This window comes from Pipistrellus hanaki (genome assembly GCF_964339955.1).
Source record: "Pipistrellus hanaki genome assembly, chromosome: 3".
Lineage (NCBI taxonomy): Eukaryota > Metazoa > Chordata > Mammalia > Chiroptera > Vespertilionidae > Pipistrellus > Pipistrellus hanaki.
The window spans coordinates 108,301,362-108,316,597 of NC_140505.1; the positions used below are offsets into that span (position 1 = coordinate 108,301,362).

At 41.5% G+C, this 15,236-nt stretch overlaps 1 protein-coding gene across 4 annotated transcripts in view; it reads left to right on the forward strand.

The window, feature by feature from the left end:
- DYRK4 (dual specificity tyrosine phosphorylation regulated kinase 4) overlaps positions 1-13,889 on the forward strand; it is a 66,646-nt gene extending 52,757 nt beyond the window's left edge. For 3 of the 4 annotated variants that reach the window (XM_084880334.1, XM_084880336.1, XM_084880335.1), the window contains 5 exons: positions 1,517-1,689; positions 4,089-4,149; positions 8,097-8,226; positions 11,915-12,090; positions 12,750-13,889. In XM_084880334.1, coding sequence (XP_084736460.1) covers positions 1,517-1,689; positions 4,089-4,149; positions 8,097-8,226; positions 11,915-12,090; positions 12,750-12,994 — 785 coding nt within the window. In that variant the 3' untranslated portion in view covers positions 12,995-13,889. The remainder of the gene's footprint in view (positions 1-1,516; positions 1,690-4,088; positions 4,150-8,096; positions 8,227-11,914; positions 12,091-12,749) is intronic. The other variant, XM_084880337.1, reaches the window with a different exon arrangement.
- Positions 13,890-15,236: the final 1,347 nt, after the last annotated feature.

Sequence of the window (15,236 nt, forward strand, 5' to 3'; positions counted from 1 at the left end):
CTGCGGCTGTAAGACTTGATGAGACTAGATACAAGGTGTGACTCCTGAGTGCCGCTCAGTTGTACTTCTGATTTTCTGCAAAGCCCGTAGGGCAAGCATGTCAAACTCAAAGGTCCAAATAAACAAGGTTAAAGTTTATGTGGGCCACAAAAAAACAAAAGCTTCAATTTTCATACAAACATGGGTCTATTTTAATAGAGACGCTGAATACAAAGGGCTGAAATAAATGAATAATTGTTAACATAAAATAATAGAACATTTTAATAAAAATTAATATTTTTTCTTGAACATTAAGTTATCAGACACTAAATAATGGCACCCTTAATAAGATTAATGCAAATAAGCCTATTTTTCTTGTTCTCCGAAAGCAAAATATTTCCTGTTGCTCACACCAAACAAGTCAGTCCAAGACTAATGATGTGGTAATCAGCTACTAAAATATCTGCTGCTAGTATTAGTGGAGAGAAACAGTGTGCCTGCATGAAAGGCACATAGGGAAATTAATGCAGCACAATTATAACAATCGGTCATTAGCAAATATTGTAGCTTATTATTAATAACTAGGGGCCCAGTGCACAAATTTGTGCACCTTAAAAGGAACTGTGAACTGTGAGGCTGCAGTGGGCATAAGGACAGATTTCAGTCCATCCTTGGTGCCCCTGGTTAACCCTCCAGCCATGGCCCCCTGCTGCTCCCACATGCTGATGGCACCGGCCCCGCTTGCACCTGCTGATGGCACAGAGCAATTGGGGTGATGCCAGCAATGGGTGCAAGTGGGGCCAGTGCCATCAGTGAGTGTCGGCTGCTGCCCCAATCACCCCTCAGGAGCAGGGGGAGGTGGAGAAGCCTTCAGGGGCAATCAGGACCAGCAGCTACTGCTCGCATGCACCTGCTGATGGCACTGAGTGATCAAGGCCAGTACCGGGATCGGGCGAGAGCAGGCTCCAATGCCAGCAATGGGTGCAAGTGGGGCTGGTGCTGGCAGCAGGGACCCTGGCGTGCAGGAACAAAAAATTTTCAGTAACCCCCAGAAGCTCATTTGGATGACAGCAACTAGAGCCCTGCTTTGGTCTGGGGCCCCTACTCCACCATCCCACTATGGCTGATGCCTACCATGTTCCATGCCCTGCTGCCTGCTGCCAATGCCCACCATGTTCCGCATGCACCCCCTGGTGGTCAGTGCACATTATAGTGACCAGTTTTTTGGTTGTTCAGTTGTTCCACCATTCAGTCTATTTGCATAGTAGGGTTTTATATGTAAAGATTATGTATAACAGGATATTGTAAAAAATTAAGTTATGAAATTTTTATTAAAACGTTTCTTATATACTGTTATGTTGGCTGAGTGGCAAAAATATTCATTGTGGGCTGCATGTGGACCATGGGCCACGAGTTTGACATGCTTGGTGTAGGGAGTCATAATTATCATTCACCCTCACCTGAGAGGGTAGCCTGGAGAAGGATGCTCTGGGGAGGAGGTTTTCCAAGGGAAGTTTTCTCTTTCTTTTGCTCATAGTGTACTCGTACATCCAAAGCCGGTTCTACCGATCGCCAGAGGTGATTCTGGGCCATCCCTACAACATGGCCATTGACATGTGGAGCCTGGGATGTATCATGGCTGAGCTGTACACGGGCTGCCCTCTGTTTGCCGGGGAGAATGAAATGGAGCAGCTGGCCTGCATCATGGAGGTGAGGGGCAGCCTGGCCACACACTGCTGGGCAGCGGCCGAACAGCTCACTTCCACTCTCAAAGGTTGGGTTGCATCAGGCTCACTGTAGGGCAGCGGCCTGCATACTCTTCTGTTTTGGAGTAGATGTTCCCTAAAAGTATTTTTGAAATTATGCATCCCCTTTTACATTTTTAAGTTGACATCTAACATTTTCACCATTAATAATTACAAAAGTTGTGATTTTCAGCATATTGTGAAGTGACGTTTAAAAATAAAACTGTTATATCAGTCTTTCAAATATATTCAAAAGACTCTAAAACCAGAGTGACATGATACCCATCAAAACCTATGTGTTGTTTAAAAAAAAAAAAAAAATCTCTGTGTTGTTCAGTCATTAGTCATTCATTTTCTTAGCTTTCTGGGAAGTGTATCTTCCAAAAAAGGGATACATCAGATATCATTTATTATACCTATTATCCTTTTACTTAAATGCCTCTTGTTATGTAATTAAATTAGATAAAACAGGAGTAAAATAACCCTATGAAATAGAAAATTTCTAGTGAACAAAGATATTTTGACTGTGAACAAAAAAGGCTCATTATCTATCACTATCTGTCTTTCTACCTATCTATACAAATCTCTATTTTCTAAAGTGTCTCAAAGTTACAACTCAGAGACACAGACATACCTTTGAGAATTATTTAAATACTAGAGGCCCAGTGCATGAAATCTGTGCACTCAGGGGAAGGGGGTCCCTGAGCCTGGCCTGCACCCTCTTGCAGTCCGGGAGCCCTCAGGGGATGTCCGACTGAAGGCCAGCAGTTGGACATCCTTTGCACTGCTGTGGAGGCCAGAGAGGCTCCCACCACCACTACAGCTGCACTAGCCAGCCATGAGCCCAGCTTTGGGCTGAGTGGTGCTCCCCCCTATGGGAGAGCTTTGACCACCAGGGGGCAGCTCCTGCAATGAGTGTCTGCCCCCTCGTGGTCAGTGTGCATCATAGCAACCAGTCATTCTATCATTCTGTTGATTTGCACATTAACCTTTTTTTTTTTTTTTTAAATATATTTTATTGATTTTTTACAGAGAGGAAGAGAGAAGGATAGAGAGTTAGAAACATCGATGAGAGAGAATCATCGATCAGCTGCCTCTTGCACACCCCTTACTGGGGATGTGCCCGCAACCAAGGTACATGCCCTTGACCGGAATCGAACCTGGGACCTTTCAGTCCGCAGGCTGACGCTCTATCCACTGAGCCAAACCAGTTTCGGCTGCACATTAACCTTTTATTATATAGGACTAGAGGCCCAAAGCATGAAATCTGTGGAAGGGTCAACCCTCTCAGCCCCGGCCGCCTCAGCCCTTGTGGCCCCGGATGCCTCGTGGCCCCACTCCCTGCCTACTGGTCATTCTGGAAGGTTGTTCCAGATCATTCTGGATGGTCGTTCTTTGTCTGGTCTAATTAACATATTAGCTCTTTATTATTTTTAACCATGAAATTAAACTATATATCGGATAGTTTAATTTCATGGTTAAAAATAATAAAGTGTTAAAATAGCTGTAAATGATGGCTGTGTTGAGATGACCACTGACATGAGAATCAGTAAACCTGGAGTTTCATTTTGGATCTTTCTCTTTGCCAACTTACTTTCTTGCTCTGGACTTCTATAAAATGAAAGTATCCGAATATATGGCTTCTAAAGTTGACAATGAATAATTTAATAAAGCACCCATGAACTCTTCCAGTACCAAGAAGAATGAGGAGTATGGGATCTGAGCCGAGTTCCTACTGCCCCGGAGTCAGCTTCCTCTTGACCTCAGTGTTAATGGGGCTGAGGAGCAGGGGGACAGGGTCTGCATGGATATGGCTGTGAACCCAGCTGCCAGTGCAGGTGACCCTGAGCTTAGAGTGACACCTGTAATTTCTCTATCTCAGTGCAAATTATAGATTGCAGTGGGGATAGGTAAACAAGTAAGTGCTACACTTTTTTCTTAAGTAGGTATTTTGTTATAAAATGTGTGATGGCCACCTGTTTTTTTCCATCTCCTCTTCCTTTCCTCCCTTCCCAGTGCTTCGAGCCAGGATGTGATATTCCTTAGTTCAGGGGTTTCATCATGGATACTGACTGGGTTGTTCAGTGTGATAATGACATCTGGCTACCATCAAGGGTGCCTACTTCTAGTTGGTGCTGATGCCTGTTTAAAGTGACCTGACCGGTATTGATGCTCAGCGTGCTGAGACAGCCTAGGTTAGGAGTCAAAGACCCAAGCTCTGGGCCTGCTCTGTCACTGACTTACAGCACAATGTCCTGGGTGTGTGTCTGTAGAAGGCAGAGTTTGACCAAAAGCTTCCTCAGCTTAACAGTCTTTGAATGTGTGACTCACAAAAGTGAAGCAACTGCATTTTAATTGTTGAAGGTGCTGGGCCTGCCGCCAACTCAATTCATTGAGACGGCCTCCAGGAAACAGACATTCTTTGGTAAGTCCCCGGTCTAACTCTCTTTATCCCATTGTGGCCTATGAGGTAGCACAGGCTTTGAAGACATCTCCCACACCCCAAACCAAATTTAGTGCTCTTCCCTTGGCCCCATCCCCAAAGACATGCTATGGTGAGGGATTTCTTTCAGAAAAGTAAGACAATGCTGAGAAGTGGTACCAGATGGATTGGTGGAGATGGGATGGGGGAGTCACACTGGGCATGAAGTCTTGGCAGAGAATATATGCAGAAACATGAAAACAATAATGTTTCTTCTCAGAAGATATATCTGCAGATCTTAAATATTATAACTATACCCTCTCCTGTAAGTTCTCCTAGCCTCTCCAAGCAGTTAGCCCCCTCACAGCATGCAGTGTGCAGGGAAATCAAAGAGTAGAAGGTTCTTTTCAAGAATAGTGAAAGTTTCATTGCTATATTCTGTCATTAATGGAGCACTATTCTTTTTCTGCTGAAATTCTCTTATTTCTCCAGAATCTTACTATCTCAGGTTCATTATAACTTAGGAATAAGATGGGTAAACAAGGGCTCTCAGAACAGTTTTGCTGGCAGGGGTTGGGGGTGGGGGTAGGATGGGGGGAGAGGTTGTTGTGGCTTGCCAGTTATGTACAGGACATCTGGCTAATTATTGGAATTAAGCCTCATCCACAGTCCCATGATGCCTTCATCACAGTTCCCACGCTTTGGATTCTATGATCCTCTGCCTTTTTATTCAAGATGGACAGGTGGGTCAAAATGGCCAACTAAGGCAGGGCTTCCAGAGCACTATTTTCCAAAAAGAAAAAAATTAGTCTTATACCTAAAATCCCCTTGAAGAACCACAAGAAGCTAAGGGATTCCCATCTAGAAAAAAAAAACACACACACACACACAACAATCATAGTCTAAAGGAGTGGAGTGAAGCCAGACATGAGGAACGGGGACTCCACAGGCCAGGACTTCATAGGCAGGGACTCCATGACATCTGGAATGACATTTATGGTCAGCCATAGTCAATGGATTAGTTCACAGGCTCATACTGGCTATGGAATCCCAGTCATTTCCAACTCTCCCACTTCTTATTTTTCATCTGAGAGTGGTATCAAAATGAAAGGCAAATCGCATAATTTCTCTCCACAAGTTGCCCTGTAAATAGGAGAGTCAAACATACCCTCATGGGGGGGTCCTCCTGGTCAGAGTTTCAGTCATGTTGGTGGTCAATGGGTATGCACTGGTTCAGCCATGTGATGGTTAACATGTAGACCAGTGGTCGGCAAACTGTAGCTCGCAAGCCACATGTGGTTCTTCGGCCCCTTGAGTGTGGCTCTTCCACAAAATACCACGGCCTGGGCAAGTCTATTTTGAAGAAGTGGCATTAGAAGAAATATAAGTTTAAAAAATTTGGCTCTCAAAAGAAATTTCAATTGTTGTACTGTTGATTTTTGGCTCTGTTGACTAATGAGTTTGCCAACCACTGATGTAGACTATTTCTGTACCCTTTAGTAAAATGCCACAGCCTTAAGCCCCTGCCTGATCCCTCTCCTAGGACTCCTTGGATTCCCCATGACTTAGAAACTAAAAGTTTAAGGCCTGGCAAGAGGCTGTCCTCTATGATCTACTTCAGTGCCAGGGATGCCTGTCATCCATTGTGATTGGACAGTCCCATGCCATTCCAAAAGTTAAATCTTTTAAACATCACCCTGCAGTCATGCTGAAACTTTGAAGACCTTGCCTCTGAGTGGGGTCAGTGTCTGGTAGCCTTAGTATGGTGCTTTCACATTAACTAACCTTCTTCTAGAGTAGTCTGATGGCAGACAGAGGCTGACTGGCTGCTATAATTTAAACATGGAGCAATGGAACTGGCCTTTTGATTCCAAACTGGTCTTTTGGAATTCAAAGGGTTTAGGGAAAGAAGAGTAGAGATATTGGTGTTTCCTCCTGCTAGACAAAGACATTGTGAGAAGAACCACATCTTTTTTTTTTTAAACCCCCCACCCCAGGATATATTTTTATTGGAGAGAGAGAGAGAAAGAGAGAGAGAGAGAGAGGAGAGAGAGATATTGATCAGTTGCCTCCTGGCCAGGGCAAGAGCCATATCTTAACTATAACACTAAACTCAAGAGAAAGTATGGGTGGGGACTAAATGGAAGGGAATATAGAGCATCTTTGAGAGAGAACCAAAGACATACGCATACCCATTTTATAGGGTATCCAATTTTTACCATCAATACTAGGCTTTACAATGGTGATGTGATTTTGGTAGCAACATCCACATATCCTCACTTCCTGCATAAGAAAGAATATTATCAGGAGCTGGATCCTCCTCAGTGTTTCCCAAACTTTATCTGATTATGAGAATCACTTGAGTATTAGACAATATGTTAATTCTCATGACCCTCATGAATAACTTATGGTTTGGTAGGCTTAAGGTGGGACTCAAGGGTCTATGTTTTTAATGATAGCTCTTTGTGATTCCCATGATACAGTGAGCTTGGGAAACACTGTGTCCAATTCCTACTTGGCTCCCTTTCTCAGGTTGGGCTGCCAACACCCAGCCACTCCTTGTAAATACCATTAATCAGGAGCAAAGTGATGTTGCCTCAAAGAAAAGTAAGATACTTAGGAGCTCCAGGCAGCAAGAAGCAGATGGAGAGAATAGGTGGGGTGAGAAAACTTGTACAAGTAAATCAATTACATAATGACGACTTTAGGAACTATGCATTTATAAGCCTGTGAGCCTGATTTTTCTTTGGTCATTTGTAAAAAGAGCAACATAAAGGATAAGGTGAGGGTGGGGCCACCGGAGCCACAGTCGAAAAGGGAAATAGGGATTTGTGTGAATTCGTAGCACCTATACCCACTTATGCCATGCATTGAACCCTTATACAAATAAATACATATATAGATACACGTCTGTGTATGTACACACATACCCATATGCACATTCATGGTCCTGCCAGGAATTCAGAGCAGATGTTCTTTTGGAGGCTCCACAAACTGCACTGATTACAAAAGTAACGAAAGCACTTCACTGTGCACCTTCCAGAAGGTCTTTTACATGAGCCCCACTGAGTTTTTGTGAGAATTCAGTTTAATCTGTAAATTGTGTACGTGTGTGTATATACATATCCACCCATTTACATGCAGATTTATAAGGTGTGAGCATAAGTGATCAACTTTTCTGAGCATACACACCAGAATCCAGGTGTTCAAATGAGTGGTCTCACCTGCAGAGCACGGCACAAAGCACCTTGGGAACCTTCGGAGCTGTCTTCAGGGCTTCTTTTCAGGCACAACTAACCATGCATGTGGGAGGCTATAATTGATGAAAATGACTGAAGAAAGTCACTTCAAGCTGTGACCTAAGAAGCAATCAAGTTTGATTTCCAATTATGGACAGAAATTTTTTATGTGACTACAAAGAAGTAATGAGGATAATTTGCCTGTGTGGTTTATAAATGGGCTCTGAAAGCAAATCATTCTCCTAAAATGACTTTTTTATTATACCTCATGATGTTCCAAATTCTCACTTTATTGAGTTAGTGGGGGAAGAAGCTAAGGCATCAGTAATCTGAGAATGAACAATATCTTTCTTGTTCAGAGCTGAACATTTTCATCATCTCAGGTTTATTATTATTGTTATTAATCTTTATCATTATTATTTTACCTAAAATCACTTGATTGATTCAAGGAGGAGGTGGTGGGAAGGAGACTCAGAACATAGTAAATAGTAGGGTAAATTCATCTAAAATGTAGTTAAATCCATCGGATACTTCACTCGTGGTTATTTCAAATTGAGTGAGATTGCAGGCATGTTTGTACAGACGGGTGGTGAAGTACCAGGAGTGAGAGAGCTGCAAAACCACCCAAGACAGCTTGGATGAGTGAACAGCTGTGATGTGACCAATGAATATTACAACTGGAACTAAACACCGACTGTTGTATCTCTAAAGATCCCACAGGTTTTCCTAAAAATATAACTAACAATAGGGGGAGAAAAAGATACCCGGATTCCAAGGATCTCACGATGGTGCTGAAAACCTATGACTCCAGCTTCCTGGACTTTCTCAGAAGGTGTTTGGTGTGAGTTGTCAAGGGTGTCTTTGTCTCTGATTCTCCTTTTAAATACTGTACTTTTCTATGTGTTTGCTGGTGGAAGTCTGAGGCTGGGAGAGAGTTGTAAAAACTGAGTGCTGACCAAAGACCTTTAGAGTCTACAAAACGCTTCCCATCTGTTGCCTCATCAGAGTGCTCTCCATACCTCCTGTGTGATTGTCAGGGCAGATGATTTGCTCTGTTTTGAGATATTACAGCTGAGGTTCAAAGAGATTAAGTGTCGTCCCCTGGATTTACACAATGTGTGTAAAGCTTGCCTTCTCCTTGGCCTCCAGCTGCCTGGCAGTGAGATGGTAGGCAAGTCCTAAATGTCTTCTGCACACATGCCCATTGTACTGGTTCAGGGCCTCTCCCCATTTCCCTGGGGTTTAGAGCAAAAATTCTTCCCGTAAGGGAAAGGTTGAGTTATAAGCCATTTATTATGTACAGCTTTTTGAATCTACAAGGGTATTTTAAGTCTTAGAAATTAAGTTTCATGTTTAAGTCAAATCACTGTAAGAAAAGAATAGCACACAAAGCACCTACCTAGAACAGTGCATATTTAGAAGGTATTTGGAAAATGTAAACTACTATCATTTTTAAAAATATGTTTTTACTGATTTTTAGAGAGGAAGGGAGAGAGAGAAACATCTAAGAGAGAAACATTAACATCACTCAGCTGCCTCCAGCATACCCCTTGCCAGGGCATGTGCCCTGATCACAAATTGAACTGTTGATTTTTGGTGCATGGGTCAAATGCTCTATCACTGAGCCACACCATCTGGGAACTACTGTCTTTTTTATTATTATCTAAAGTTTTACGTATGTCTCCTTTTCCCCCAATTGACACCCCCCCCCCCCAACAGCCATTCCTACCCTAGGCAAGCGCCTACCATCCCAGTGCTTGTGGCCATTGGTTATGCTAATATGCATTGTACAAATTCTTTGGTTGCTATCCAACCCCCCCCCCTACAATTTGTCTCTGGATCTATTCTTGTTCATCAAATTATGTGGATCATTATATCACACACTAGAGGCCCACTGCACCAAGAGATTCGAGATTCATGCAATAGGCCTTCCTTCCCCAGGCTGCCGACACCAGTTTTCCTCTGGCACCCGGGGCCAAGGCCTTCGCTTTGGCCGCCACCTTCAGTCTTCACTCTGGGCAGAGCATCACTCCTGTAGCTCCCTCCACCCTCGCCCTCCCCCTCATAGCAGGTGTTCCACCCCACCCAGCCACTCCGTGCCTCCATGCATGCTGCCCAGAGGCCCTGAGCAGCTGGGCGGCAGGGCCATCGCCATCTTTGTCAGGTTAATTTGCATACTCACTCCTGATAGGCTGGTGGGTGTTGTGAGAGTACGTAGACAATTTGCATGTTTCTCTTTTATTAGCGTAGATATGACTGAGATCATGTGATATTTGTCTTTTTCCAATTGGCTTATTTTGCTCAGCATAATGTTCTCTGGTTCCATCTATGCTGTTGCAAATGGTAAAAGTTCCTTCTTTTTTATAGCAGCATAGTATTCCATTGTGTAGATGTACCATAGTTTTCTAATCTACTCATCTGCCGATGGGCACTTAGGCTATTTCCAAATCTTAGCTATTGTAAATTGTTCTACTATGAACATAGGGGTGCATATATCCTTTCTCATTGGTATTTCTGATTTCTTGGGATATAGTCCTAGAAGTGGGATTACTGGGTCAAACGGAAGTTCCATTTTTAACTTTTGAGGAAATTCCTTACTGTCTTCCACAGTGATTGCACCAGTCTGCATTCCCACCAGCATTACACGAGGGTTCCTTTTTCTCTACATCCTCTCCAGCACTTGTCTTTTGTTGATAATAACCATTCTACTGCCATTTTTTAAAAAAGGTTGGTCTGTGCCGAATGGCAAATAGATGAGTGGTGTGATACTTGGCAAGTCACTGTCTTTCTCTGAGCCTATTTCCTTTTGAATATAAAGGGGTATTCCCATGTCCCTTCCTGTGATAAGCAGTCCTGTTATTGTTCAGTAAAGAAGACTGTATCTTCATGTTCTATCATTCTCCCAAGGGGGTGGGGGGCGGGGAGGACAGGGAGTAGTTTTAGCTAAAGCTCTTCTGGCATTTGTGCACTCTGGAATTTAGGTGTTAGCTCAGAGGATAAAGATCAGGTACTGCTGAAAGTTTTCCCATCTGGGGAGTCATGCTGCTCCTCTGGGAAATGGAAATAAAGAAGGATCCTGTATCCCCATTACCCCCACCCTACCCAAACCTCTTGCTGAGGCTATAGAATGAATGTACATTAACAAGTGACAGAAACTCATTTCTGACACAGAGGTGATTGATCCAGAAAACCCAACCATTCAGAACACAGCTTAGAACCAAGAAAGACATTATTTTTCAGTGCAAATGGTTGGTTGCTCACAACTTGCAAATAGTAGTCAAATTACTGGAGCCTGTTACTTCATCACTCCATATTTTGCTAATCAGAAAGTCTTGGAATGAGAGACTAGAATTTCTTAGTCAAATGTAACAGTGGTGAATGTAAAGTGCTGGCCTAGGTTTTATAGACTAACCCTAGAAGTCTAGAAGAAGAGGGCAGATGTAGCTTAATAGCAGTTCATTTGACAAAGAACTGGGAATTTCGGTTGTGTATGGCCTTGATGAGTCTAGGATATAATGACCTGCAGTTAGACAACAGCTGAAATTGCCTATCTAGGAAGGTGGCAACCACATCATATGATCAGGAGAGAGTAGTGTAAATGTTTTCAGATACTTACAAAATTATAAAATATGGTTTAGTTTTCTCAATCCATATAATGCTGATGGGTAGCATAATATATCAAAATTTATGACCTGGGTCCAACTTACTAGGCTTAAAATTCTTAGGAAATGAATTCTGATTTAATTAAAATGGAAAACTAAAGAATTGGCATTTAAAAAAACAACATGTGGTTCTATGAGTTAGCGCCTTGCCACTAAAATTACTCAAGGACAACAGGATGATTCCATGCTAGGGGTTCTGTCAAATGTATTTTGTTACTGCATTCGAATTTTGGCTGGATTATAAACAAGTCCCTTATAATTTTAATATTCTATCATTCTATAATATTTTTTTAAATATGCTTTATTTTCTTCAGAGATAGATAGAAATATCAATGATGAATAGAATCATTGATCTGCTGCCTCCTGCATGCCCCCTAATGGGGATAGAGCCCACAATCTGGGCACGTGCCCTAACAAGGAATCAAATTGTGACCTCCTGGTTCATGGATCGATGCTCAACCACTGACAACACCAGCCATGTCATAATATTCTTTGTGATATATTTGTAGGTCCAAATTCTGTAGTTTGGGAATTAAAATTATGCATCTTTTTTATCTTCTTAGTTTACAAATCCAAAATCATGTTGGTTAATATTTCCTATATTTCTTATAAGGAAATTTATAGAACTCTGGGAGACTTGGCTTGTCATGAACATTTACTAAAAATGATTGTCCAATAGTTGTTTCCAGGTACTTTAAAATTATGTGTCATAATATCTGTTCTTTAGTATCTTTGAGTTATTACATAGCTTAAATGGGCTCCTTAAAATGAATCATTTAGTGTTTTTTTTTTTTTATTGGAGTCTTTGAAAATGTTTCATTATTAAAAATAAAACAATAATCTGTGCTGGGCTTTTTTGGTGTGTAGATGGGAACCTTCTCTTCGCATGACCCCTGACCAGGCTCTCAAGCATGCTTGGATTCATGAGTCACGGAGTTTCAAAGCACGGCCCAGGCCCCAGACCCTGAGGAAACTCAATCTCCCTTTATCCTCTGAGGCAAGAAAAGACAAGGTTCAAGGCCATCACCACTTGGATAAAAAAGGTACTGCCCCTCAAATAACGAATCTTTTTCCCATAGTCCTGGGGGTAGGCATCTCTGGAGGATTGCATGTCAGTTTCTCTGAATTTAACCTTGGATAATTATTCTGGCTACATCACTACTGGCCTGCCATTTCTTACTTTAGGGATTTTTCCTTTCAGGAAACTTTGTTGTAGCCCTTTTTTGCTCCCTTATTGTTAGGATTTTCCATTTTTCATCTTCAATTCTCTTTCTGTTATTTTTTTCACTGTATCCTTTTTCTGCAGTCCCATAATTACCTTTTGAATTTTTATCAGATCACAGAGAAAGTATTTTTTATATAAAAATAAATTACTGGTTATATACACGGTCATTGGAATCAGATTGACTGGAATAAAATTCAGACCCTCTCATTTTCCAGGTGTAGGCCCTTGGGCAATTTACTTGCCTCGCTGTATCTCAGTTTCTTCATGTATGAGAATTAGAGTTATGACTGTTTTCTATGGTTGTGGAGAAAGGATCAAATGAATTAGTAAATATAAAGTGCTTAGAAGGAGGCCTGGCACATATAATGTGCCTTATAAATGAATTTATTTAATATCATTTCGTCCAGAATTTTCCTGCTAATGGACAGTTAGAATTCACATTTGAACACTTGTTCCTTTGTCTTCTCTCTCCTTCAGCAGATATAATCACCAAAGAAGAGACCAAAAACAAAATAAAAGATGGCACCAACAAGCAGTTTCAAAATTCAGGTGATCAGCAGGGCTCTCTCCAGCATGCAGCTGAAGGTGTCCAGTTGCCTCACATAGCAGAAGCTTCCAGTAAACCAGAGGCAGTTGTCAGGTCTGAGGAATCCACGACCTCCACAGAGCAAATCAAAAAGTCCTCCCCCAAGAACATAAGCATTTTACCACCTATTGTATGACCTTTCCTGAGGGTGTGTCCTGTTCCTTTTCACCAATGATTTGTATTAGAGACCATACTTATATTGTACAATACATAAGATTGTTGTTTTTAATGCATAGAGGTTTGTTTAAAAAACAAAAACAACTCTATTCACAATGCCAGTTGGCATGATTCCTGATAGGAGGAGTGGGAGAGAACATTCTTTTATTTATATTCCCTCCTTATGCCCTCAAAACAATAAAGCAGTGGGGGTGTGTTCATATGGGTTTGTGTGTATGGAATGGACGTTAAACACTCAGTTATATCATCACTAATAAGAACTCTAATTTTTTTTTTTTTTTTTTTTTTTTTTTTTTTTTTTGCCCAAGACAGGATTCTTGTTTAAAAATGAGAGAAGCTGAATTCAAACTACTTTAAGCAACAATACATTTATTGGTTTATATAACTGGGCAAAATCAGAAGGGTATGTGTAGTTTCAGGCACAGCAGAATCTAGGCATTCAAACAAGGTCATAAGGCTCACTCCCTCTATATCTTAACCTTGCTTCTTTTTATGGTTAACCTCGTTCTGAAGACAAGCTGTGCCCAGAGTTAAGATTATCACTATCATCCAATCAGATATGCAGTCTTCATGGCTGCCAGGAAAGTTTTAGAAATGACTGGTCTTAAACCAATCACTATGTCTGAGATACTGGGATCCTTGATTGGTCAGATGGGTCACAAGCCTCATACTGAGATGCTGGTGAGAGTGATAACACCAAGTCTGATGCTTCTCTAGGACCACAATAGCAGGATGTGCTCATCCACCCATCACACTCATCACTCTAAGTTCAATTTTTTGCCTTTCTAGTCCTTAGCTAATGCATATACAATCTCTGTATGTTGTAATTTTAGTACCGATAAAATTTTACAAGAAACTCAAGATCATGATGCCATAAACATAAAAATATACCTGGCTTTGTAGTTTTTATTTTAATCATTGTGTAATATTGTATGAAGAGAAACACCAGAAAACTGAAGCTATGGGTTTGCATAAAATCAGGCAGGAAAGATAATACAGAGTGAAAATAGCAGAGGGTCAAGAGAGTCCTAAGAAAGATAAATATGCAAGTGGTTGACAAAGTTGAGTCCCAAAGAGAAAGGAAAATTAGAAACCAAAGGAGGAGAAAGTTTCTCGAAGAAAGGATCAATAATATAAAATTGCATAGAAAGGTCAGGATAAGGACCAGAAATGCTTTTTAAATGCTTTTTAAATGGAGTGATGCGGACCTTAAGTCAGAGCAGTATCATGGGAGAGGTAACTTGTCCCATGTCCTAGAACCAGGAAGGTACAGAACTAGCAAGAAATCGTGAGTCTTTTGGGCCTATCTTCAACCATGGGTAAAGTTGAGGTGGACAGTTTTGTCCTTGAAGCCTAAGTCTTGATACTATAATTAGAATGATTTAGGTTGGATATTAAAAATATTTTTCAATTTGCATGGTTATAGAAGACTGAAATGAGTTGATAAATTCTTCCTATATTTAGGGAACACTTTAAAGAAGGAGAGCTGCAAATTGTGACAGAATGGGAGATACATTTTCTTCTGCTATCCATCTGATTATTTTTTCATTCCTGAGAAAAAATAATTCCTTATTGCCGAATTGGTGTGGGAAGCCATCCATTGTCAATACTGTCATGACAGTGCATCAAGGAACACAGAAGGCTGGTGCAGGGCTAAAGCTATGCACCAATTGTTCTGTGTTTTGACAGTGATGGCTTGAAGCAATTTCCTGACCTGATAGCCTCAAAGTAAATCTTTACTGATCTTTTTTTTTTTTTTAAATATATTGTGTGTTTTTTTACAGAGAGGAAGGGAGAGGGATAGAGAGTTAGAAACATCGAACAGCTGCCTCTTGTACACCCCCTACTCGGGATGTATCAGCAACCAAGGTACATGCCCTTGACTGGAATCGAACCTGGGACCCTTGAGCCAAACCGGTCAGGGCTTTACTGATTTTTACTGACCTTTGGATGGTCTGCCTGCTACCTGTTTACCGTGCTTTACTGAGGGCAAGATATGTATCTAAAACTGAAAAGTGGACCGGCCAGAGTTTCAGTGTTCTCTTCATCAGAAAGACACCCCTGCCCCCCAATGCCTTCTAAATTCGTATTTCTTGTATAGCATTTTCATTTGTCCATGGCCCCTTCTTCAGCCACTGCAAAAGGTTGCAGCACATTGGATCCCAAGGAAACCATACATAGGAGCCCTTTAATTGTAATTT